Source organism: Microtus oregoni, unplaced genomic scaffold, assembly GCF_018167655.1.
Source record: "Microtus oregoni isolate MIOR12 unplaced genomic scaffold, Mior012 000097F_ref0000449, whole genome shotgun sequence".
NCBI lineage: Eukaryota > Metazoa > Chordata > Mammalia > Rodentia > Cricetidae > Microtus > Microtus oregoni.
Window position 1 is genome coordinate 4,115,224 of NW_024544710.1, and position 27,680 is coordinate 4,142,903.

Genomic DNA, 27,680 nt, shown 5'->3' on the forward strand with positions numbered 1-27,680 from the left:
TACGTCAAAATCTGTCAGTGAACAGTATTTAATATACAGAAATAACTGCAACTTACTAATCAAATATTTGAATACTTATACTTACCTGGAATTTCATTTCTGCTGAAAGAAATAGGAAGAACAGGACTCACTTTAAAAAACAAACAAACTTTAGAAAGGAAAGTAAAAATCTCATCACACACTAACACTTTTGGAAGCAGCATAGGAGGGGCAGTCAAGGGCTTAAACACTGGTGAAATAGCTAAAAATCAGGCAAAAAAAAATCTACATTATTATCAATAACAGTACCACAACTGTGCCCTTCATGATTAATATTCACTCCTTAAGAATTTTCATTTGGCACCAGATGGCGTGCTTAAGAGAAACACTCTGGGATGTTTGAAACAAGACTTAGTTTTGTTAGCACTCACAGGAGAATTTAAAGGAAGTGGGGGAAAAGAAATGGGAAAGAGGCTGAAAAAATCCTAAGTCACTGTCTAAATCAACAAAGCACTGACAGTATCAAGCATTAGGTCAGACACTAACTAAAACGACTGATATAGGCTCAAATGGTTTATAAAACCTATAAAAAGACTACACCAGCACGGTCCCTGTCACCCTGTCAGAGTTCAGACACTAAAACAGGAAGCAACATTTTAGTTTAAAACCTTATCTCAGAAGAATCAAGATCACTTCACGTAAGTAAAAATACCTGAAAGCAAACATTTTTAAAAGCTCCAATACCCAAAATATAAAGGAAAAAAGGATCAGAAGACTCAATCTATCCATGGAATCACGAAATGGCTGGTCAATCTCTATCTCCCTCCACATTAAGCATCCCATGGAAGACCAAGGGAGACCAGACCTTCCAGACCTCTGCACCACCTGCTTACTGCAAAACTCTACAGAGATTCCTTGTGGAGTAGCAGTTTCTTATCTCTTGTATCTCCCTATCATGCAGGAAGCAAGTCTGGCTGTGCTATTCTATTATCGTTATATATCATCCATCTGCAACAAGGTACTGTACAGATAAGTACAAAGCATGTTATCTAGTTCCCTTTCCCCCAGAAGGTTGAGGCTCAGGTATAGGGGTAATTCTCCCGTGCGCAGTCTTTTATTCAGGCTGACTCAGTGACTTCAACAGGCTTAATCATGTGGTCAGGTTTGTTGCCGGCTGCATAATGCTCCCACATCTGCAGATAGAGCCGCTCTAATTCCATTGTGTACTGTTTGGTGTTGAACAGAGGACTAGATATTCTCTGTTTCCAGACTTTGCCACGAATTTTCTTCAGGCTAGGTAATAAAAACAAAGAGAACCTATTTTACAAATCAGAACAAAAACTCAGAACTAGATTCTATAGTCATTTTTGTGGCATAATAATATAAAAAATTTTTTTTCTGCTTGGCCTAGCAACTTGACACACATATCTGGGAAGAGGGAACCTCAAGTATTCATAAGAATGGTCTATGGGCATGTCTGTAGGTCATTTTCTTGATTCTTGATTAATGACCCAGGCCAATATGGCCAGTACCACCTCTAGCAAACTAGGGGGATCAAGCCAACTAGCAGTGTTCCTCCATTTCTGCACTTCAATTCTTGCTTCCAGGTTCTTGTCATGGCATCCATTCATGATGAACTGTGATATGGATATGTAAGGCAAATAAACCCTTTCCTCTCCAAGTTGATTTCTGTCATGGATTTTAACATATCATCAGAAATATACTGAGCTGGGTGGTGGCACACGCCTTTAATCCCCGAACTTGGGAGGCAGAGGCAGGTGGATTTCTGTGAGTTTGAGGCCAGTCTGCTCTACAAGAGCTAGTTCCAGGACAGCTAGAGCTGTCACAAAAAACAAAAAGCAAATAAACAAACAAAAAAAGGAAATATATTGAAAGTGAAAGTTGGCTGTCCATTGATTAGGCTCTACTCAAATGTATTCATAGTACTATCAATGCTTCCTTTCAAAAAAACAAAACAAAAAGACCCTATGGACTATGTGTATTTGGGTATATATGCTTGTGTTTGTGTGTGCATGTAAAGCCCAGAGGACAACAGCTGGCCTTGAACTCAGATCGCCTGTCTCTTCCTCCCAAGTGTTAGTACTAAAGGCATGCACCTATACCACACAGAAAAAAAAATTAATGCTTTAAACAAACACCATAAAACAAAGGGACAAATTAGAAACACTATTTCATTGAATGGGCGAAGCTCCATTTACCTTAGCATGATCCCTCTAATTTCCACTCATTTTCAGTCAACTAAGCTTTTTTTGTGATTTTTGTTGTTGGTGGTGGTTTTTTAAAATACTATGAAGAAATGGATACTAGGCTAAAACATCTGATGCTTTGAAAGTTCTTTATTAAAGTCTAGTGATTACTTGAGAGTTTAGATTATGTCCCCTTCTATCCATAGAGCATACAACTTAATTCATCTATTTTATATCATCCTTAATTTATGACTTTATTTTGTCACATTTTCACATATAGTTTGTTCCTGGCAGTTTACTTACTATTCTAGATCAGTTCCTAGTTTCACAGCTATGTCTTCATATTCTTGTCTGCTTTTAGCAATGAGCTCAAGACATCCTAGGCAAGTGAGCTGAGAAGCCGCAACTCGAGAGGCGAGAGTCTCTCCTAGAAGGTAAAAATACTAATTGCTCATCTTAGAACTATAGGTCACATAGTCATCATTGGTAATTGCATTTAAGTATCTACACAGTACAAGACGAGGAGGATGGTGTCAAGTATTCAGGCTTGAGTAAGTCCCATTTTCTATTATTCTGCCTTAATTACTTCTAATACATATAATTTCACCTTCAAAAAAAAATTTCACCTTCAAGTACCCCTCGACCCAAAAGAAAAATGTTAACGAATAAAGAAGGATTCAGTGATTTGTCAGCCACTTACCTGGCATAGTCACCATGGGTGTTCCTGCCCAGAGAACATCCATTCCTGTGGTGTGTCCATTACATAAGGGAGTGTCCAGACAGACATCAGCCAGCTGACCTCTTCTGACATGCTCCTCTTTCGGAGCCACAGGTGAAAAAATGATACGATTCTGGGGAAGACCCATATTTTGTGCATATTGTTGAATATTGGGTTCTCCTACTGCTGGAAAACGCAACAGCCAAAGCACGCTATTAGGTACACGTTTCAGAATCTAAAAAAAAAAAAGAAAAGGAAAAAGAAAAGATTAATAGCACATCTGCCCTTTCCCAAAACCACTCAGAAAGTGTGACTGACCCCCAACACCACCTAATCTGGGCATTGTGGCACATACCTATGATCCTGGCAGAACTGAAGCAGGAGGTTTCTAAGGTTTCTAAATTCAAGAAGACTCTGCCATAAACAAGTGAAGAAGCCTGTTTGGGACCTAGGTCTTTTCTTTAAAAAGATGAATTAAATCATCTGAGTTACTTCTTTTCTCTTAGCTGTCCCCAGAGAGTTTGAGGACAGAGAAAAGAATTAGAAGACAAAAGTCAAGTTACTAACGGGTACAATCTGAGGCAGGAACTAATATAGGAAGTGGTCTTTGTTAAAGATGGGAATGTGGGTGTCTTTATGTTTGCTTTTTTAACTTACATTTCTTAAAAAAAATCTTTTGACAATTCCATTATATATTTTTGGAAAGAGTCATTTCCACCCTCCACTATTCACCCCTTCCATTTTTACTGAACCCCTCTTACCTTCACCTTTACCGTTGTTATTTTGTGTTTATGATCCACTGAAATTAGTTGGGATTGCTTGCATGAAAATGGGTGAGGTGAGTTACTGGAGGATGGGCAAATGCCCACCACAGAAAAGAACTCTCCCTCTGCAAGTAGCCACCAGGGAGCGCTGAGGCTCTGTAAGCCTCTACTCCTATTTTTGTTTTTAAGGAACAGGGTCTCATTAAGTTTTCCAGGCTGGCCACAAACTCATAGACTCTAGCAACTCTCATATCTCAGCCTCCAGAGTAGCTTGAAGTACCGGCACATTTTACCATACACAGTACTTCAAATTTTAAATCCCCCACCTCACCACATTACAAGAGTAACTTGAAAATTTGCCCAAATTGCCTAATGTCAACCAGAAGGCAGCATAAACTTCTATAAATGACCAGGGAGAAAATAGTACTGGCTTTTTAGTCACTGCCTGTTTTGTAGCTTGAAAGCAGCCATAGATAGTAAGTGTATAAACACATGTATGTGGCCATGTGTCAAAGTTTTATTTATAAAAATAAGCAATGAGCCGGGCGGTGGTGGCGCACGCCTTTAATCCCAGCACTCGGGAGGCAGAGGCAGGCGGATCTCTGTGAGTTCGAGGCCAGCCTGGTCTACAAGAGCTAGTTCCAGGACAGGAACCAAAAGCTACGGAGAAACCCTGTCTCGAAAAATCAAAAAAAAAAAAAAATAAGCAATGAGAGGCTGGGAATGTACCTCAACGGTAGAGTACTTGCCTAGCATGTGCAAGGACCTGGGTTCCACCCCAGCATCAAAAAGTACCAAGCAACGAGCCAAGCAGTGGATTTGGCCTCCAGACCAGTTTACCTACTCCTGATTCAGAAGTGCATTTATTCAACATATCACAGAACTTCACACTTCCTTCTCTGAAAAATTTGAGAATAGACAAATTTCCAAATTCAGACTATTTCACATTTTTAAACATACAATGTACATACATTTATCTAACACTCTTGGAAGCAACTCCTTGTTTTTTTTAAACACTTTAGTATCTCTATATTGAGATGCAGGAATATTCATAAGCAGAATTTTTTAAAAAGTAAAACTAGCCTACTGTTAGGTAAGTTTTGGCTAAAGCGAGGATTCAGGGAAAATAGAGGCTTACTCATCCACTTCCTCTCTTTCTACATTACCCTTCCCTTTCAAACAAATAGAACAGATATGGGGAGGGGGGGATCAAGCAAGGAATGATTTCTTTCTAACAACATTAAGGTAAAATATAGCATTTCAGTTATACAAACTCAGGGCCAGCTGGCCGCATACACTCAGTATTGCACTTCTACAAACCAGGCTCATGAGCTGATTGCAAAATAGGGCTATTGACCAATTCTTTCCTGGTTAATGTCATAGAATTGCAAGGATGTTAAATATGGATGTCCACACAGCAAGTTTTGCTATCAGTTCAGGCCAGGGGTTAGGAAACTATGGCCTGAAAACCAAGTATGGCATACAGCCAGTGTTTAGAAATAAAATTTGATATGCTAAGCCATGGGTTAATTTATATAATATCTAAGTGTTTTCATTATATATATACTATAAATAAAAAGGAGAGATGACTAGATTACTTATTAAAAAACTGAAAATTTCATTTACTAACTCTTTAAGAAGAAAAAGTTCGATGACATCAGGTTTGGACAAAACACTTTGAATAAACAAATAAATGTTTATTGCATGAAATTTTAAAAAAAAACACAAGACTGAAACCAGGCTTGGTGGTACACAACTTTAAACCTAGAACTCAAGAGGCAGAGCAGGTGATCTAAGTTTGAAGCCAGCCTGGACTACATAGTGAGTTCTAGAACATTCAGGGCTATATAGAGACACTGTCTTCAAAAATGAAAATAAATACACCAAAAGACTGGGGATACAGCTCACTGGTACAGAGCTTGCCTACTGTGTATCACACCCTGACCTTGATCCCCACACACTGGAGGAAAATACAACAACAGTAGGTAAAATCAAAACTGAAGATGACTGTGGACATAGCTCAGCTGGTAGAGTTATTTGTCTAGCATGAAGGCAGCCCTGGATTACTTTCTAGCACCACATAACCAGATGTGGTGGCAAACCTGTGTTATCCCCGTACTTGGGAAGTACAAGAATGAACAGAAGTTCAGTATTATTCTCTGCTATGTAACAAGGCCAGCCTGGGATACATTGAGACCTCATCTCAAAAACAATACAAGTAGCATTATACAGAATGAGTGGATTTCATTTATATATTTAGGAATACACATGAATACACACACCATTAACAATTACTACTACTAAAAAAGAAGCACTGGGCGGTGGTGGTGCACGCCTTTAATCCCAGCACTCAGAAGGCAGAGGCAGGTGGATCTCTTGAGTTCGAGGCCAGTCTGGTCTACAAGAACTAGTTTCAGCAATGAGGACTACTGAGAACTCAAGAACAATGGCAATAGGTTTTTGATCCTACTGCACGTACTGGCTTTGTGGGAGTCTAGGAAGTTGGGATGCTCACCTTACTAGACCTGGATGGAGGTGGGTGGTCCTTGGACTTCCCACAGGTCAGGGAACCCTGATTGCTCTTTGGGCTGACAAGGGAGGGGGACTTGATTGGGGGAGGGGGAGGGAAATGGGAGGCGGTGGCGGGGAGGAGGCAGAAATCTTTAATAAATAAATAAATTTAAAAAAAAACAATAAATAAAAAAAAAGAACTAGTTCCAGGACAGTTAGGGCTGCTACAGAGAAACCTCTCGAAAGAAAGAAAGAAAGAAAGAGAAACAAACAAGCAAGCAAACAACAACTAAGGAAAAGAAAGCTGTGAATTTGAAAAAGAGAAAAGGGACTGGACCTGGGGAACATGGGAGAGAAGAAAGGGGGGGGGAAATTATATTGGTTATATTATAATCTCAAAAAATAAAAATGATTTAAAACAGCTGAAAATGTCACAACTTTTGGAGCTAAGAAATGAGCATAATAGTCCATAAATGAAAGAAGCTTCAGCAAGGTAGCCCAAATACATAATCTTTACTCATCAATACGCATTAATTAATAACAAATCTACACATACTCACATTTGCCCACATCTGCAGGGTAGAAGGGTCAATTTTATATAACTGATTAAAGTTACAGTACACAATGGCATCTTCTGGTAGCCCGTACTGGGAACGGGTGGTTACAATAATGGTACGGGGAACCTCCTCTCCAGTTGCAGCTTTATTATTGATCTAGAATAACAAAAAGAACATGATTAAATTTAGAGTTAGCACTGGCCAAAGGGAATTGCAGATGTGGTTCAGCTGGTCAAGATGTAAGAAGCCCTGGTTTTGATTCAAGTGTTGCATAAACCAAGGCACAGCAGTACCCAATTATAATTCTAGTACTCAGGAGATGGGGGAAGAAGGCTCAGAGATCAAGATTTGAGGCTAGCCTGGGCTATATGAAAGCCCTACCCCAACAAGCCAAGAAATGGGAGTATATCTACATGGCAGAGTGTTTATCTGGAATGCACAAGGTCCTGGGGTTTCATCCAACACACACACACGTCCAGGAAGGCCTCACACTATGTACAGGCTTCAGTCAACAGTAAGACTTCCCAAATGCTAAGATTAGAGTGTTGTGTGTGTCCCTATGCCTGGCCTGTTTTTTTGTTTTTGTTTGCTTGTTTGTTTAAGACAGGGTCTCACTATGTAGCTTTGGCTAACCTGGAACTTGCTATGTAGACCAGGCTGGCATCAAATTTGTAGGCAGACAGATTTCTTATGACTCTGAGGACAGCCTGGTTTAACATAATTCATGGCTAGCCAGGGCAACATAGTAAGAGACAGATGCAGAGAGAGAGAATAAAAAGAGTGCCATGAGTCAGTGAGCTAGCTAGAGATGGCTCAGTTCTGTAAGAACACTAGCTGTTCTTCCAGAAGACCTAGGTTAGAGCTTCAGCACCCATATGGTGGGCAGCTCGCAAGCATCTATAATTCTAGTTCCAGAAGACCTGATGCTGTCTTCTGGCCTCCCTAGGCACAAGGCACGCACATAGTACAGACATATGTTCAGGCAATATCGATACACATAAAATATTTTTTTAGAAAAAGAATCAATTCAAAATATATAAAATGGTATAAAGATTTTAACTTCTGTCCCTGAACTGTAATGAGAAAATATTTTTATATAGTTTACTTTTTTAAAAAAAGATTTATTTATTTATTTATTTACTTACTTATTGTGTATACAGTATTCTGCCTACATGTATGCCTGCAGACCAGAAGGGGGCACCAGATTTCATTACAGATGATTGTAAGCCATTATGTTGTTGCTGGGAATTGAACTTAGGACCTTTAGACAAGTAGGCGGTGCTCTTAACCACTGAGCCATCTCTCCAGCCCTATAGTTTACTTTTAAGACATAAAAAGTTACACCATTACTTTGACTTAAGAGTAACTGCCCTATGAAAAGAGGCCAGGCCGGGCAGTGGTGGAGCACACCTTTAATCCCAGCACTCAGGAAGCAGAGCAGGCAGATCTCTGTGAGTTCGAGGCCAGCCTGGTCTACACAAGCTAGTTCTAGGACAGGCTCCAAAAACTATGCAGAAACCCTGTCTTGAAAAACCAAAAAAAAAGGGGGGGGGGGGCGCTGCCAAGTTTGAGAACAGCCTGGGTTACATAGCCAGATCCTGTTTCATGGCTAGTGGTGGTAGCCTTTAATGCCAGCACTTAGAAGGCAGAGGCAGGTAAATTTCTCAGCCCAGGGTCAGTTTATTCTATAGAGTTCCAGGACAGCCAGGGCTCCAAAGAAAAACTCTTGTCTCATAAAACAACAACAACAACAACAACAAGTACTAAAAACCCCATAACCAACAGTAAAGCTTCTGCTTTTTTTTACTCTGTTCTTCATGGATGAAATAAATGCTCTTCTCCAAATCATATCCTCTCTCCAAGGCAAATTTCAATTACTCCTCCCCAAAGGGTCTCTTCTCCCCAAGACTCAAGACTCCCCCTTACACTGATGGTCAAGTCCTTCAACTACAGTTTTATTTGCAAATCCCATACTTGTCGAAGACTGCCTTATGCTGTTACATGAGTATGGACATCTCAATAATGTTGTCAGCACCTAAGAAGTCTAAGATTCCTGCCCTATGTATTTGCCTCTTCCAGTATGCATCTCTCTCTCTCTCTCTCTCTCTCTCTCTCTCTCTCTCTCTCTCTGAATGCATACTATATTATTGGGGCTAAGACATGAGTTCTAAAGTAATTCCATTTGCTGAAGGATACAAATACAAACATTACACTGCACTATGCTGAATGTAACAATATACCCCAAAACAACAGAAGCACAGGAGACAAGTACCAATGAGTATGGAAAGAGAGGCAAAAGATCAGTTCAGTAACTGGTTCCCATAAGAACTATCTGAACTGAAAGGCGAGGCAGGATTTGGCCAGGAAAAGGGTGAGTTTACAGAAGCAAGCAACCATATGGTGCCTAGAGGTAAGAGAATAAAGGCACAGACAGGCAAAAACAAGCATTAGCACAGTAGGCACTCACTAAGGAGCCTGATGGTTGAAGCCGAATGACTTTCAAGACCAGACACAGCTACAAGAGCAAGTTTCCAAGAAGCTTATTTCCTCCTCTGTAGAATAGAGTGGTTATAAGGCTTCAAGGAAATGATGTATGGATGGTGGCACATAGTTAAGGTCTTTCCCACCTGTGTAGTTGCCAGTCCATTGCTAATACTGAATCCATTAATTGTTATCTGAATCTGTCCTCTGTTAATCATTTCAATAACTGCTTCTGCAATTGTATTCATGGGAATGACAGGCATATTAAGAGCTGTGTTACTGCTGTCTACATTGTCACCTCCATCAGGACATTTCATCTGAAAACAAAATCCAAACAGAAATGCATTATAAGAAAAAATTAACAAATTTAGTTCATTTCAGTAACAAATGCCGACTGGGTTCTGACCTTGACAATCTTCACATCTGGTAGACTATCAAGAAATGCTTTGAGATCGATGCCATTCAGAACTATCCGATTGTCGTAAATGTGCCCATTGGATTTAAAATCGATGACTACTTTTTTCTAATGGAAGAAAAGTTGACATGCCTGTCAGGGTGCATATGGACAATCCAAGGGGAAAAATGAATTAACCCCATAGCATTATTTTCTGCCTACCTTCAGGTGAGGGAACATATTAGCATGATCACCAATAAAAAAAGTATGAGGCATGTAAGCCAGTTTCTCAGAATACTGTTCTGCAACTTCAGCTGGGGAAGTTTCCTGATCAGTGATGATATAATCCATAAACAGTGCACCACTAGTCCCAGGGTATCCCAGCCACATTGCCTAAAAAACAATCAGACCGAAAACTAAGAACTTTTATCCATCTGTAAACCTACCAAATTATTCCAGTTTTTCAAAAGAGGATCTTCATCTAAAGGCTCCCAAATCACTTATGTACATATATAAAGGAGGCTGACTTCTTTGGCCAAGAGCAATCCAGCAGCTTTTCAGACTAACCCTGTAAGTGGTAAGGTGTTCTTCAAATATATTAGACAAAGGAGCTATTTATTATAAAACCATGAAATGCTAGTCTCCATTGACATTTTACCTGTGGGCACTGGGTCTACACCCAAAAAACTATCCTAGTACATACAAGAACACTCAAGAATGTCTATCCTGTTGTTTTCAAGGGTAGTTAGCCAGATGGAAGAAAACCAAAAACCACTGTCTTTTTAGTACAATAAACATTGTGAATGATTATTCTCTTACCTGAATAGGAGCTGGCCTGAGAGCAAAGAGCTCATTTCGAGCCCCCTTGGTATACCCATTCATATTTACAAGGATGTGAATTCCATCTTGGTGAATGCGGTCAGCTGCTTTTCCATTGCATGGAATCTACAGGATAAACAGTAAGAACTATGTAGAATCTCAAGATTAATTCGATTGGTTTTAATAGGATTAAACAGAATTCAGACCTAGATGCAAAAGAGGTGAATAAACTGGGTATAGTGGCTCACTCTCATAATCCCAGCACTTGGGAGGTAGAAGTAGAAAGATCAGTTAAACAACAACATCAGCTACATGAGACCCTGTCTCAACAATAAAGGAAGCAGACTTTCCTTCTAAATTGGATGGATTAGTAACAGGGTTACAGAAGGGAGCGAGTATTTTAAATGGGCCTTCAAAGATGAACAAGAGGCTAAGCATATTTGTTACAAGACTTGAAGGCAAGGATTCAGGAAACCTGAGACAAAATCATGAGTTTCCACTAGCCAGAGCTAAACAGATTCTGTCTCAAATCAATCACAACAATTACTAGATGTTTGATACTCTATAATCTCAATGAGAAACAGTATAAATAAGATGAGAGATGACTCAGTGAGTAAGAGGACCTAAGTCTGGATTCCAGCACCCACATAAAAAGCCACATATGACCACACATGTGCACCTGGAACCTCAGCTCAGGTCTGTGGGGGTTGGAGACAGGAAGATGAGTCAGTTTCAGTCTTGAGAAAATAAGGCCAAGAGTGGAGGAGCAAGATCTCCACAGTTGGCTGGGTAGGAAGGCACACACCTTTAATCCCACAATCTGGGAGGCAGAGAGAGCTTACTTGGAGGCCAATCTACACAGTGAGTTTAGCTGACCTTCAGAACAGCCAGCCAGGGCTATGAAGATACCCTGTCTCAGAAAAAAAGAAGAAGAAGAAGACGAGGAGGAGGAGGAGGAGGAGGAGGAGGAGGAGGAGGAGGAGGAAAGAAAGAAAGAAAGAAAGAAAGAAAGAAAGAGAAAAGAAGCCAAAGATATCCAACATCCTACTCTGAGCAACATATGAACCTGCAAGTACACCTACATGTACACTAATCACAATACACATACACACATGCCAAAAATGGAAAAAAATACAGCGACAGGTGCCTATAATCCTAGCATCTGAAGACTAGATTGACTACCTAGTGAGACCCTATAGCAAAAAAGGGGTACAGGGCTAGAGAGATGGCTTAGTGCTCAAGAGCACTGAAGGACTGACTACATGTAGAACTCAGCACCTACATGGTTAACAACCATTTGTAACTCCAGGGCATCCAACTCCTTTTGACCTCCAAAAGCACCAGGCACAAACATAATGTACATATATGGTGCACATATAAACAAACATAACACACATAAAGATAAATCTATCAAAAACATTCAAAGCCAGGTCGTGGTGGCTCACTCCTTTAATCCCAAGGATCTCTGTAAATTCCAGGACAGTTTCAGAGGTCTACACAGATAGTCCCAAACGAACCAGGAACACATAGTGAGCCTGCCAAATCAATCAATAGATGGCTAGATAGATAGATAGATAGATAGATAGATAGGCAGGCAGATAGATGAGGGAAGAGTCGTTCAAGATATCTCTCATTTGCAATTCTAGCACTAAGAAGGCTGAGTTCAAGGCTAGCCTAGGCTACACTGGGAGTTTACAGGCAGTTCTGATCACATAGTTAAAGTTTTGCCTCAGAAAAATAAAAATCAAAGCTGGAAATGCAGCTCACTGGGTAGAATACTGCCCTAGTTAGTATGTACCAGAAGTGTATGAGACTGCTCACAGTAAGAAGGCCAGCCTGGGGTACCGTGAGACTCTGTCTCAAAAATCAAAAGCAGACCAGACATATTTTTGAAGTAGTAACCATGCTACAAAAGATACTGGTATGCAAACTTTATTAAATGAGATAACTCTCCCAACCCATCTAAGAAAATGTCTATTATTTACTCATTCAGTTAGTTATTTATTGGTTATTTGAAACAGGGTCTCCCTATGTAGCTCTGCCTGGCCCGGAACTGCTAAGTATATCAGGCTGGCCTCAAACTCAGATCTACCTGCTAGGAGCTACACCATCCCTAGCCTTGTTTTTGAAACAGGGTCTCTAGCCCAGGCAGACCTTGAACTCTACGTAGCCAAGGATGACCTTTAACCCTGATCCTTCTGTCTCTGTCTCCACCTCCAAAATGGTGAGATTATAGGTATGAGTCACAACACCCAGTTTATACAGTACTAAGAATCAAACCCAGAGTTTTGTGTATAATAGACAAGCCCTGTACCAACTGAGCTATGTCCCCAATCCCATTATTTACATTTAGATGTGTGTCTACATGCAAACACACTTATTCATATTCATGTCTAAATATGTGACTAACAGAACCCATAGCAAATTTAATTCTCCCATAGGTTTCAACTTTGACTCATCATAAAATTTACAGAGGAAAAAAAATAGAAACAAAGACAAACAACCAGTAGGGTATGGTGGCTGAAGCAGGAGGATTAACAAAAGTTCAAGGCCCACTTTGTGAATTACAAAAGAATAAAACAAAAAGACCATACACACACACAAATGCAAAAACTCAAAAATAGATGGGCTTTTTGCTGCAGCCCCCTCCTTTAAAAAAATGAGATGGGGGCGGTCTCACATAGCCTAGTCTGTCCTTAAACTAGCTATTTAGCCATTTACCCTTCTTGATTTTGTTCAGTATGTATTAAAAGTATCTAGAAAAGTTATATATCAAACAGAGTTATATCACATTTCTATTTTATGTACAACTTAAAAGTCATGCCAAATAAAAATGTAAATGACCAAGGAAACAAGGGCAAATTGCCCAAATACAGTAGTTACTCCTTTTAATACCCATCATCAAAAACTACAAACATGAGACCCTCCATTCAACTCCTAATACAAAAAAAACCCACTTTGTACCAAAAGGGTTTTTCTTTTTCAAATTTACTCAAAATTTAAAACATAAAGGCACTTGCTGTGCTTGCAGAGGACCTGCATTTGCTCCAGCACCCATGTGACACCCTGTAACTCCATGTCTGGGCGATCTGACACCCTCTCTTCTGGCCTCCTTGGGCACCTGTCTTCATACAGGCACATCCCCACATACCATACCAAACACATATACTTAATTATGAAATCTTAAAATCTGAAGAAAAGGATCTGTGTTTTGCCTACCTGAGAAAGATCAATGAAATGATTGGCTTCTGCCATGACCTTCACTCGGAAGTTTGTACCGTCATCTGGGCTCAGGGCATAACAGAACACCTAAAAGACAGAGGAGGGCATACTTAATAACCTTGGCTCCAAGCCTCTCAAAACACTGGGCTTAACATCAAAGATGACAGAAGAAAGTCACCAGAACCTACTCTTACCTCAAATTTATCAGGATTGTGCATGCCTGGAATAGACTGCATAAGGTGAGAAGTAGGGTGATTCCCAAAGTCAGAACTCACATACCCTACACGCAACCGGCCATCACTGAGCTTCAAGTCTTTTGGATGCTCATATGGTGGTTTATGAAGGACATTAATCTACCAACAGAATACAATGGTCGTTAACAAAGTCAAGTCATGTGCAAATTTTTATCTAAAAGAAAAAAACCGATAACAGGGACTTGTGATTAGTAGTGTGTTTTGACTAGCGTGTATAATGCCCTAAGGGTTCTGTCCCCAGAACTACATAAAGAACAGGCATGATAGTACCATCATTGATCCCAATCATTAGGAGGTGAGGCATAGTTTGAAGGCTGAGTTTGAAGTCAGCCTGGTCTATGCACTGAGTTACAGGAAAGCCAGTCTGACATAGTGATCAAAACAGAACAAACAACAAAAAATAAATGGACATGTTGGTGCACTCTTGTGACCCCTGCAATTGGGAGGTGGAAGCAAAAGGGATCAGAAGTTCAAGGTAATCCCCAGCTACATAGAGAGTTTTAAGGCCAACCTGATATACATAAGACCTGCCTCAAAAAAAAAAAATTTAAGTGAAATAAATGAAAGTAGAATCTAAAATCATATAGACCCATAATTATGAAAAAACTTTAGTGGCCGGGCAGTGGTGGCACACACCTTTAGTCCCAGCACTCGGGGGGCAGAGGCAGGCGGATCTCTGTGAGTTCAAGGCCAGCCTGGTCTACAAGAGCTAGTTCCAGGATAGGCTCCAAAGCTACAGAGAAACCCTGTCTCGAAAAACCAAAAACTTTAGACAGCAAACTTCACTTATGTGGCCAGTTTAATGGCGCCTTCGAAGGTAAACAGCTGTGTATGGTGGCTGCATAGTGCTCATGCTTCATATCTGACCTGAAGTGTAGAAAATATGCCTGAACAGACTCCAACATGAAATATGGATAGAGTATGATTATTTTAGGAAATTCGACAAAGAAGCATTTTTGTATTTAAAAAGGAGGAGGAGGAGGAGGAGGAGGAGGAGGAGGAGGAGGAGGAGAGAGGAGGGCTGGCGAGATGGCTCAGCGGTTAAGAGCATTGCATGCTCTTCCAAAGGTCCCGAGTTTAATTCCCAGCAACCACATGGTGGCTCACAACCATCTGTAATGAGGTCTGGTGCCCTCTTCTGGCATGTGGGCATACACGCAGACAGAATACTGTATACATAATAAATAAATAAATATTTACAAAAAGAAATCTTAATTTACCACTGTTTCCTAAAACAGACCCCAAACTCTATCAATTCATATTCTAATTCTGAAAGTTGAGTATATAATACCATACACTCTGTATTTAAACCCTATTGGGGCTTTTGTTGTTGTTGCGTTTAGTTTGGTTTTTAGATGTTCGTATTAGGTGGAGGTTTTTGTTGAGATTATAGATTTATAATCTCAACTGGAATTATAGGTTTGCATCATCATGTGTAGCTGTGAGTTTCACCTTAAGAAAAATACCACTATTAAACTTGTTCAGAGTTTGAAATGAAAAGTCTCTCCAGGCAGTGGTGATACATGCCTTTAATCCCAGCGCTTGGGAAGCAGAGGCAGGCGGATCTCTGTGAGTTCAAGACCAACCTGGTCTACAGAGATAGTTCCAGGACAAGCTTCAAAGCTACAGAGAAACCCTATTTCAGGGGGAAAAAGAAGAAATAAAAGTCCCCATCCTTTGGATTGAAGGGAGTTCAGTTGAAGACAGGACACATTAGAAAGTGACTTCTGGAATAGCTAAGAAAGCTTTATTTCTTAACTTGGGTGATGTTGACCACATGCTGATTGGCAAAACCATACTGTACGTTTGATTTGTACAATGTTTTTATTTATTTGCATTTGAGTTTATAACAGAAAAAAATGAAAGGACAAGTCACCTTATCCAAGCAGAGATTCCCATGCCTCTCTGCAATAGCCTTCCTGAAGCCATGAGAAAGAGGGTACAGCATGCTGTGATGAGGATGCACAGAAGGCAGCCTATTCTTCTCTAGCTGCTCAGCTACAATACTAACCAATTTCTTCATTCGCTCATCATAGTCTGTCCAATCACAGACAATCTAGAGGAAGCAAAAAGAAATGATCACCCAGAAAACCTACCAAAGGATTTATTTTGCAAATATTTGACTTCCTAAAAGTGTTAGATTACCTACTAAAAATATGATCTTGGGGCTGGCTCAGTGAATAAAGGACAAGAATAAAAGGCAAGCCAGACAATTGGAGTTAATGCCTGGGACCCACGTGTTATGAGAAATGACTCCTGAAAACTGCCCTCTGACCTCCACTTGCTAAAAAACAACAATCTCCAGCCAGGCTTGCATTATTATGGCACATAAAAATTAAAAAGTGGTAACAATACAGAAAGAAAAACACTAGACTATTGTTCCTTACCTGTAGGCAATGAGCCAAATTACAATAGGCATCAGGAAAATCAGGCTTAAGTTTCAGAGCTGTGCGGTAAGAAGCTATTGCTTCTGGGATATTCCCTGAATCCTGGAAAGAAAGCAAGCTTGTAAGGAGTTTCCTATAATGAAACTTCAGTGCTAAGGTGCCCATGTCACAATAAGCAGCATTACCTTGTGAATGGAAGCCAGATTGCTGTGTGCATCTGCAAAGGCAGGATTAATCTGGATGGCACGAGTATAACACTGCAAGGCTCCCTGAACATCCTGCATCTCCTTTAGAGTGTTTCCCATATTAGAGTAAGCATCAGCAAATGTAGGACTGATTCTGAAGGAAAAGACAAGGGTTTGATTATCTCGTGTAAAATCCTTGTTGTTGTTAAAGCATTGGAGGAGGGAGGGGGTTTAATGTGGTTTGGTGGCACAGTACTTGCCTACCAAGCATGAGGCCTAGCTTGAATCCCAAAGGCAGGGAATCATTTCAGCAGCTGCCAAATGCCAACCTTTAATTATTAATTAATAAGAATAAATTATTAAATAACAATACATTATTTAATAGTTGAGACTCAGCAGTTAAGAGCTCTTAATATTCTTTTAGAACTGAGTTCTCTTCCCAACAACAATGTCCAGCTACAGAGAATCTAACACCTTCTGAATTCTGAAGGGATTTTATATACATACTTAAAAGTAAGATAAGCCTAATCTCAGCACTCAGAAAGCAGAGACAGGCAGATCTCTGAGTTCAAGGTGAGCCTACTTTACAGAGTAAGTTCTTTTTTAAAAAAATATTTATTTATTTTGTATATAATTTTCTGTCTACATATATGCCTGCAGGCCAGTAGAGGGGACCAGACCTCATTACAGATGGTTGTGAGCCACCATGGGGTTGCTGGGAATTGAACTCAGGACCTTTGGAAGAGCAGGCAATGCTCTTAACTGCTGAGCCAACTCTCCAGCCCACAGAGTAAGTTCTAGGACAGCCAGGGCTACACAGAAGGAAACCCCGTCTTGAAAAACAAAAGAAAAAAAAGTAAAACAAATCTTTTTCAAAGATGACAATAAAATTTTAAACCACAAAAGAGATGGCTCAGCAGGTAAAGATACCTGCAATCAAGCCTGACATGAGTTCAAACTTCAGAACCTATAACAAAGGATAGAAACAATGCCAGTAAATTGTTCTCTGACCTTCACATGGGTACCACAGTATATGCCCACATTGCTTCCATGAACACAAAATAAATAAAATATATTAAATAATGTAAACCAGGAGCCAGGCGGTGGTGGCGCACTTTTAATCCCAGCACCTGGAAAGCAGAGGCAGGCAAATCTCTGTGAGTTTGAGAACAGCCTGGTCTACAAGAGCTAGTTCCAGGACAGCCAGGGCTGTTACATAGACAAACCCTGTCTCAAAAATAAATAAATAAATAAATAAATAAATAAATAGACAGACAGACAGACAGATAGATAGGAAGGAATCAATGGGTAGATGAATGGATATGGATGCATGAATGAATAGGGACATTAAATTATACACACCTTTAATCCCAGTACTTGGGAGGTAGAGGTAGAAGGATTTCTGTGAGTTCTAGGCCAACCTGGTCTACAGAACGAGTGAGTTCTAGGACAGTCAGGGCTATGTAGAGACCCTGTCTCAAAAAAATTTAAAATAACTAAGTGAATAAATAAATAACAAAGGGCTAGAGGTAGCTCAACACTTAAGAGCACTGACTGATCTTCCAGGGGACCTGAGTTTTTTTTTTTTCCAGAACCTACATAGTGCAGCTCACAACTACCTTTACTCCAGCTCCAAGGTTTGCTAATGCCCTCTTCTAGCCTCTGTAGCAGGTATCTACATGTACTACAGAAACCAGGCATTGAGGGCTGGAGAGATGGCTCAGGAGTTAAGAGCACTGGCTGCTCTTCCAGAGGTCCTGAGTTTAATTCCCAGCAACCACATGATGGCGCACAACCATCTATAGTAGAATCTGATGCCCTCTTCTGGCATAAGGCCAGATATGCAAACAGAGCACTCACATACACAAAATAAATCTTTTGTCAAGTGGTGGTGGCAGCGCACGCCTTTAATCCCAGCACTTGGGAGGCAGAGGCAGGCAGATCTGAGTTCATGGCCAGCCTGGTCTACAGAGTGAGTTCCAGGACAGCTAGGGCTGTTACACAGAGAAACCCTGTCTCAAAAAACAAGAGGAAAGGGGGGATGGGAGGAAAGAAGAGAGGAGAGAAAGAAGAGAGCAGAGGGGAGGGGAGTGGAGGGAAGGGAAGGGGAGGGGGTAGAAGAGGGGAGGAAGAAGAGAAGAGGGGAGGGGATAGGATGCTGAAGTGGATTAGGGCAAGCCTCAGTCCAACACAAAGAACTACAGGGCATCTAAGGAATGCTGAGAGCAGAAGAAATATTCTTCCCCAGGGAAGAGTACACCAATTGGTTATCCAATCCCAAATGGTCAGACCTGAAAATATACATCTGAGTAACATTATACATAACAAATTATGTTTAGAAACATATCTGCATATAAATAAATAAATATATATATATATACATCTCGCAAGAATTAATGGAAGAGGAAGTCATGAATTTGAGAGCAAGGAGAAGTATATGGGAAGGTTTTGCAGGGAAGGGAAGGGGAAATGATGTAATTATACTATAATCTCAAAACTGAAAATAGAAAAAAGAAGCTATAAACTTCTTACCGTATGGCTTCCTTATAATGCATCAGTGCTTCCTGCAGCTTCCCCTGTTGTTGCAGTACACTTGCTAAGTTGGAATGTGCAGCAGCAAACTCTGGGAAGACCTAGAGAGTCACGATCACGGCTGACATTAAATAGCAGAATCTCCCAATTATCTCCCACAACTCTTTTTCCAAGTTTACTCATTCTTCGGGTCTAGTAGCTTAAATTCTACTGCTTCCTCCATTTTATACCTATGTTCATTTGAAATGTGAAGTAGGCCTCTCTTCCTGTTACTCACACTGAGTAATGCAGCCTCTTTTCTAAACTCCTACCACACCTACCAATCACTAGACACTGACCTGAGCTCTTCATTTTAATAGCTTTACTCAGTTTACTAGTCATTGGCTTTGTCCAGATCTCATCTATGCACAAAGTAATGAACTCAATGTAGGGACGTCTGGCATTGTCATAGGACCTTACATAGGAAATGAAGAGGTGAACAGCAGGCAAACTTAATTGCTTTCCCTCTACCGTCAAACAGGCTAGACACCCAGTCACAGTACTCAACATACTTCTAATGCTTTGCGATATAGGCGGACCGCCTCTTCAATATTGCCCTGTTCCCGTTTGATATTGGCGAGGTTATTCAAAGAGTCTGCATGGGTAGGACATAGACGAAGAGCTGTGTTATAACAATCTTCTGCTTCAGCAACCTGGAAAATAAAACAAATCATTCAGATACTACAGAGAAGAATCAGAGAAACCACTTATGTTCTAGTAATTTAAGTAACTGCATCATTTTGAGCCTAATGGCTGGTAAATACACCACAAAATGGATACTTTTCAGTATTCTCCTTCCCATCAACCAAAACTCCAAAGAAAACCAATATTACTTAATATGTACAATGAAGACTTTTCTACCATGTAACAAAGAAATAAAAATAGACTGAAAATCCTTACGCTGCCCTTCTCTTTGAGTGCATTTGCTAGGTTGCAGTAAGCATCTGGGAAATGTGGCTGCAGTTCTATAGCTCGTCTGTAGGTATCGATGGCCAAGTCTATTAGGCCTTGCTCGTAGTACACACAAGCCAGATTGCCATGCACCACCGCATGATTTGGGCTCAAACTTAAGGCACGAAGATAAGCTGCTACAGCTCTGTGAAAAGCAAAAACATACAAACTCATATACACAAATGCCACTAATATTAAATATATTATTATTATAAGTTTGTCTATGACATGAACAGATTGGTAAATGGCAAAAACCACGGTACACATGTGGAAGCCAGAAAACAACTTTCTGAAGTTGGTTCTCTCCTTCCACTACGGGTTCCAGGGATCAAATTCAGGTCAATATGATTGCATGCCAGGCACTTTTACACACTGAACCATCTCACCTGCCCAAATCCAACTAACTTGAATGTGTATTTTGTTACAATTAATTCCAGATATACTATACCAAAAATGCCATTAACTAATAACAATTAACTTATGATATATTTTACTGCATAACAAAAATATCACCTTTATAAAATATATTTTTTGGGGTGCCAAGAACTGAACCTAGGGCCTCGTGCATGCTAAACAAGGGCGCTACCACTGAGCAAATTTCTCGGCCCTCCACTTTTGAGTGTGTGGTTCAGTTTGTTTTTGTTGTTGTTTGGTTTTTCGAGACAGGGTTTCTCTGTATAGCTTTGGAACCTGTTCTGGAACAAGCTATAGACTAGGCTGGCCTTGAACTCAGATACCTACCTGCCTCTGGGATTAAAGGCGTGTACCACCAAGAGCCACTTTTTTTTTTTTGTTTTTTTGTTTTTTGTTTTTTTGTTTTTTCGAGACAGGGTTTCTCTGTAGCTTTAGAGGTTGTCCTGGAACTAGCTCTTGTAGACCAGGCTGGCCTCGAACTCACAGAGATTCACCTACCTCTGCCTCCCGAGTACAGGGATTAAAGACGTGCGCCACCACCACCCGGCTGAGCCACTTGTTTTTTAAGACAAGGTTTTACCCTATAGCTTAGGCTGGCTTGAAAGTCTGAGCAAGCCCTTCTTCCCTTGGCCTCTCAAGAGCTGGTATTACAGGAGAAAGCAACTACAGCCAGGCAGGCCCCTGTTAAGTTTTTTAAGAGAAAATATTGCTCTATACCCCAGTTAGGCCTTGAACACACAGCAGTCCTTCTGCTTCAGACTCCCAAGTGCCAGGCTATAAAACATTTTCACAGGAAAACAGTTGTCTATTCCCACTCAAGATGTACATTTTCCTTTGACAAAAAAAGTCAAAAGTCGGGGCTGGAGAGATGGCTCAGAGGTTAAGAGCACTGGCTGTTCTTCCAGAGGTCCTGAGTTCAATTCCCAGCAACCACATGGTGGCTCACAACTACCTGTAAGATGTGGTGTCCTCTTCTGTCATGCAGGCAGAACATTGTATACACAACAAATAAAATCTTTAAAAAAAAAAAAGTTAAAAGTCAAGTGCTAGAAAAAATGGCTCAGAGGACAAGAGCATTGGCAGCTCTTCCAGAAGACTGTGATTTGAATCCTAGAACCCAAATGGTAGCTAACAGCCATCTGCAACTCCAATTCTAGAGGATTTGATACCTCTTCCAACTTCTGCACATAGTTCACAGACATACATGCAGGCAAAACACCCATATACATAAAATTTTAAAATCACAGGGCTGGGAAGCTGATCGGTGATCAAAGTGCTTGGTGTGTAATTATGAGGACCTGAGTTTGGATTCCTGCCCCCATCTACCAAGCTTAATGGTCATGTACATATATGCAACTTCAACACTGGGTGGAGGGGCTGTGGCAGGAGGACCACTGAGGCTTACACTGCAAACCTAGCCCAGATGTGAGCCCCAGGCTCCAGGAGAAACTGCCTCAAAGGCAGAAGGTGGCAAAATAACAGGATTGAGAAGGACACCCAATGTCTTCTTCTGGATAGACTCCAATGTGCATATAGCCCCTCTCACAAACACACACAATTAGAAAAGCAGTTTCTTCAACAAAACAGTTAAAGTCAAGTTTTACTTAGCTTTCTGAATCAAAAACAAAAAAAAACAAAAAACAAAAAAACAAACTTAGCCCAAAAGGTAATCATCATTTCTAACAGTTTACAATAAAGGAAATTTCAACAGAACTAAGTGGAAGGATAAAAGCATTCAGGAAAACCAACAAGGAAAAGTCAGCCAACAACATCTATAAGTAAAACAGAAGAAAACAGCTATCAGGAGGGAAAAACTATACTCTAGGAAAATGTACTTCAAGAAGCTGTTGTCACATTTTAGTTCAAACTCTGAAAAGACAAGAAAATTCATCAAACAGAACATTCTCACCTGTCAAAAATGCGTGCCTCTTTCAAGACATTTCCTAAATTGATATAAGCATCCAGAAAATTTGGGTCAAGGGTGACAGCCTAAAAATTACAAGACAGTTACTTAGAAAAAGAAAGGCTTTTGTCAGATTAACTTCTCATTAAGCTTTTATTCTAAATTCATTTTAGATATCCAATTACATTTTCTAGAAAACTCATTTTGTTTTTAAAAACAGTCCTCATTTAGTTCCCTTTCATCGATAAGCCTCATTAATATCAAAATAACTGGAGAAAGGGGCTAGGCATGTAGCCCAGTGACAAAGCACTTCCTACTAGACTCCATTCCCTGAATCACAAGAAAGGAAAACCTCATGAGCAAAATAAACTCAACTTAACTAAGCACAGTACTTCCTTCCTTTTATCTGTTTGTTTGTTTGGTTGGTTGGTTGGTTTTTTGAGACAGGCCTTCTCTGTGTAACAGTCCTAGCTATCCTGGAACTAGCTCTTGTAGACCAGGCTGGCCTCGAACTCACAAGGGATTCACCTGCCTCTGCCTCTGCCTCTGCCTCTGCCTCTGCCTCCTGAGTGAGCGCGCCACCACGGCCTGGCCCCCTTTTATCTGTTCTTTGAAACAGGGTTTCACTATGTAGCTCTGGCCAGGCTGCCTCAAACTCAAAGATCCACCTGCCTCTGCCTCCCAAACGCTGGAATTAAAGGAATGAAGCAGCATACAAGCAGACTATTTCTAATGATTGGCCCAATTTTATTCAGTCAGTCAGGCTAACATTTCTAAAAGATGGGGGCAGAAACAAGCAATGAGCTCTTAAGTATGTAACTCTGTTACATAAACACACGACCCAGCAAGTCCTTACTAAGATATGTAATTAGAACTGTAACATTAAGCCAAGCAAGGCACAGCCTCTAATCCAAGCAGTTGGGAGGTGGAAGTAGGAAGATGTGGCGTTCACGTCATCTTCAACTACAAAGTGAGTCTGAAGGCAGCCTGGGGATATATGAGACACTTTCTCCAAATAAGCAAATGATAGTCTGGTGCTCATTGGTAGAATGCTAGCCTAGTATACCTATACCAAGAGCTCTAGAAAAATATCCCTCTAGAATGGTAAGTATAAATTTAACCAAAACACTGAAAAGATAAATGTAATAATTTTAAATATTTTAAAAATTCCTAGAAACACTTCTTTATATAGATAATAAACAAGTCTCTATCAGATAAAGGCATGACACACTTAGCTTAGATTATCTATAGTCATAGATATCTAGCCTGAAAACTTTAACTTTTGCTTTGAGGAAAGGTCTAACTCTATTACTATCCTAGAATTTACTTTGTAGCCCAGTGTGGCCCAGAACTCACAACAATCCTCCTGCCTCAGCCTCCCAAGTGCTAAGATTAATAGGCATAAATCACACCTGGCCCTCTTAAAAATTTCTTGTAGGCAACAAACACATGTCATGGCTCATCATCTTTATAAATTCAACAATCATGCTGGCTTTCATTTATTATGTATCTACTCCCCTTTCCGCCAGATAATTTTGAAGCAAATCTCAAACATCTCATCCCATTTAAAATTATAAATTCTAGCCGGGCAGTGGTGGCACACACCTTTAATCCCAGCACTCAGGAGGCAGAGGCAGGTGGATCTCTGGGAGTTCGAGGCCAGCCTGGTTTACAAGAGCTAGTTCTGGGACAGGCACCAAAGCTACAGAGAAACCCTGTCTCGAAAAAAAACAAAAAAAATTATAAATTCTAGGGAGGTGACAAGAATGTTTTCTCACTCAAACATACCACACTATCATTATCTTAAAAAATGAACTGGACTTGGTGGCAAGTGCCTTTAATACCAGCACGAAGGAGGCAGAGACAGGCATGTAAGTGGGGTGAAGAGACAGCTCAGAAGTTAAGAGGACCAGAGTTCAATTCTTAAATTTCTAGCAGGAGGCTCAACAATCACTTATAACTTCAGGAAACCCAACACTTTTTTCTGGCCTCCAATGGCACCTGCACATTCGAACACACAACCACACACAAACACATAATTAAAAAGTAAATCCAAGCAGTGGTGGTGCACGCCTTTAATGCCAGTACTCAGAGGCCAGCCTGGTCGACAGAACTTAGTTCTAGGATAGCCAAGACTACTCAAAGAAACCCTGTCTGCAGCATGATTAATTTAAAAGAGAGAGAGAGAGTGCTAATAGGGTTCACCCTGAAGATTAGAAAAGCAAAACAGAGCCAGGTGGTGGTGGCACACGCCTTTAATCCCAGCATTTGGGAGGCAGAGGCAGGCATATTTCTGTGAGTTCAAGGCTAGCCTGGCCTACAAGAGCTAGTTCCAAGGCAGGCTCTAAAACTACAGCAAAACCCTGTCTCCAAAACCATTAAAAAAAAAAAAAGCTAAACAGCCAGCCACTGGCATTCATCTCTACCTCAGTCTGAAAATGGCAATCCTGCCTCCAGGAATCTCAGAATGAGATTGTGTGTGAGAGCTGTCTCCTCCCATTTTAAATTCCTCTCTGGAGCTGGGATTAAAGACAGGACTATACATATACCTGAACTCACAGAGATGATTGCCTCTGCCTTCTGAATGCTTGGACTAAAGTCATGTGGCACCTGGATATTTTTTTAAATGCTTACAAAAAAGAAAACATAGGGAGATAGGTCAATGGTTAAGGATGCTTGTTGGTCTTTCAGAGAACTGAGTTTGGTTCCCATGACCCATGTCAGGTGGCACACAAGAGCTTATTAACTCCAGCCAGGGGATCCCACACCCTCGTCTAGCCTCCATGAGTTATCTGCACACATGTGCAGGCAAGTACACAAATACATCGCCAAATGAATCTTTTTGTAGGCCGGACAGTGGGGGGGGGGGCGCACGCCTTTAATCCCAGCACTCAGGAGGCAGAGGCAGGCGGATCTCTGTGAGTTCAAGACCAGCCTGGTCTACAAGAGCTAGTTCCAGGACAGGCTCCAAAACCACAGAGAAACCCTGCCTCGGGGGAAAAAAAAAAAAAAACACCAAAATTTTGTCGGGCAGTGGTGGCGCACACCTCTAATCCCAATACTAGGGAGGCAGAGGCAGGCGGATCTCTGTGAGTTCAAGGCCAGCCTGATCTACAAGAGCTAGTTCCAGGACAGGCTCCAAAAGCTGCAGAAAAACCCTGTCTCGAAAAAAAAAATTGTAAAAACAAAAAAGCAGCCAGCTGCGTGGTGGTAGCACAGGTCTTTGATCCCAGTACTTGGGAGGCTGAGACAGGTGGATCTCTGTGAGTTCAAGGCCAGCCTGGTCTACAAAGCAAGTTCCAGGACAGGCTGCAAAGCTACAGAGAAACCCTGTCTCAAAAGAAACAAAAAAAGAATAAAAGCAACTTTATTTAGAATAATGTAACAAGAGCAGTAGGCAATGTACTAAAAGAAGTACCTATCTCTTTCAATCATCCAGATTTAATTTACATCTTTTAGTCCTGCACCTTGCTGAAAAGAAAACTCAGATCAGTGTCCTATCAGCTCATAGTTGACATTTTTGCTGATGAAACCCCTCAGCTATCTTTTAACATGTCTATCTGCTCCATACATATCCTAGAAACTTTTTTTGGTTAGTTGGTTCGTTTCTTGTTTTTGTTTTATAGAGACAGGGTCTCACTATGTGACTCTGGTTGTCCTGGAACTCACTATGTAGACTAGGGTAGATTCGAACTCATAGAAATCTGCCTGCCTCTGCAGGATTAAAGGCATGTGCCACTAAGACCAGCTCAACTTTTTTTTTTTTTTAATATGTATGGGTGTTTTGTCTGCATGTATCTCTTCTACTTACATGTGTGCTTGGTACCCTCAGAAGACAGAGAGGGCTTCAGATCCCCTGAAACTGGAGTTACAAGAGGTCATATACTACCATGTGGGTGTTGATAATCGAACCTGGACCCTCTGGAACAACAGCTAATGCTCTTAAACCCCTTAGCTATTAAGTTAGCTTCTCAAAGACTATAGTTCCAAGGGCAGGTTCCAAAGCTACAGAGAAATCCTGTCTCGAAACACCCCCCCCAAAAAAAAACCAACCCTGTTTCAGCTCACAGCACCCACATGGTGGATCACAATCTGTAACTCCAGCTCTAGTGCCTCTGCAGTGCACACACACATGGTGACAGACATACTTCCACTCACACACATAAAAGTAAATGAGTCTTTAAAGAGTTAAACTGAAAGCCTTACTTAGCTATTGGGCCCTTTTTAAAAAAAAAATAAATAAATAAAGATAGCCAGGTAGTGGTGGCACACATCTTTAATCCCAGCACTTGGGAAGCAGAGATAGGTAGATCTCTGTGAGTTGGAGGCCAGCTTGGTCTACAGAGCGAGTTCTAGGACAGGCTCCAAAGCTACATGGAGAAACCCTGTCTCGGAAAAAAAGAGAAAGTCAAGTGTATGAATAAGTGAATAGATACTTCCTTGCCTTCTGGTATGACAAGTTATTCCAGACAATGCTGCAGTGTGTCCTATTCTAGACTTGGAAACAGCTTTTTCAGCAGGATACTCTGAACCCTCCAGTATTCTCCCTCATGTGGCAAACATCCCTCTATAAGCCGTACTATCGCTTCACTCTGAGGAAAAACAGAGTCATTTTAAAGCCAGATGTGGTAGTTCACTTGTGCACTCAGGAGGCTTAAGGACTGCCACTAGGTTGAAGGCCAACCTGAGACACAAAGTAAATTCCAAGCCATTCTATACAGAGTGAAACCCACTCTCAAAAGAAAAAAAATTATAATAAATAAAAAAGCATTTTCAATATAAATCTCAAAAACCTGTCATATTATATGCCACCTGCAAATGCTGCAATACTATCAAGGAAACAATATTACACAGCTGCTTAAGCAAATGCCTACTGTTTTATTCTAGTAAGAACATTCTGTACACATAAACATTTTATAAATATCAATTATTAATGACTAACCTTTTCAAAGTGATGAATTGCTAGCCAAATCTCCCCTTGTGCATTGAAAACACAGCCGAGATTACTCCAAGCTACTGCAAAGTTTGGTTGCGTCTCAATTGCTTTCAAATAACATGCCTTAGGAGGGTTTAATGAAAGAAGACGAGAAGGGAAGGAGATAAGGGGAAAGGGGGAAATTTGTAAAGGGGAAAAAAAAAGATTGGGGAGGGGGAAGAAGGTGATATCATTATTTCTTCCCTGACCAGCCAAAAGTGACCCTGCAGCATAGGCTCGCTTGCGCCAAAACTAATGCGCTGCCACAGCTGGCTGCTCCTGCGCCTGCGCCACCAGAACCCAAGTGCAAACCACCATGTTCAGTTCTGCCAACCAAAGAGTAATCCTCATAATAGGACTCATCTGGGAGGTTGGGTGCTGCTAAACA

At 40.8% G+C, this 27,680-nt stretch overlaps 1 protein-coding gene across 1 annotated transcript; it reads right to left on the bottom strand.

Moving 5' to 3' along the window:
* Nucleotides 1-632: 632 nt before the first annotated feature.
* Nucleotides 633-27,669, bottom strand: LOC121442885 (UDP-N-acetylglucosamine--peptide N-acetylglucosaminyltransferase 110 kDa subunit-like). The gene is given in 19 exon segments (XM_041644529.1): nt 633-1,272; nt 2,490-2,613; nt 2,887-3,139; nt 6,740-6,892; nt 9,364-9,534; nt 9,624-9,740; nt 9,834-10,004; nt 10,431-10,556; nt 13,650-13,739; nt 13,847-14,005; nt 15,783-15,962; nt 16,294-16,395; nt 16,479-16,632; nt 19,011-19,111; nt 19,562-19,702; nt 19,950-20,145; nt 22,324-22,403; nt 27,260-27,465; nt 27,468-27,669. Coding segments are annotated over 19 exon segments (2,757 nt in total). The 5' UTR covers nt 27,526-27,669; the 3' UTR covers nt 633-1,097.
* Between the last annotated feature and the right edge of the window lie 11 nt (nt 27,670-27,680).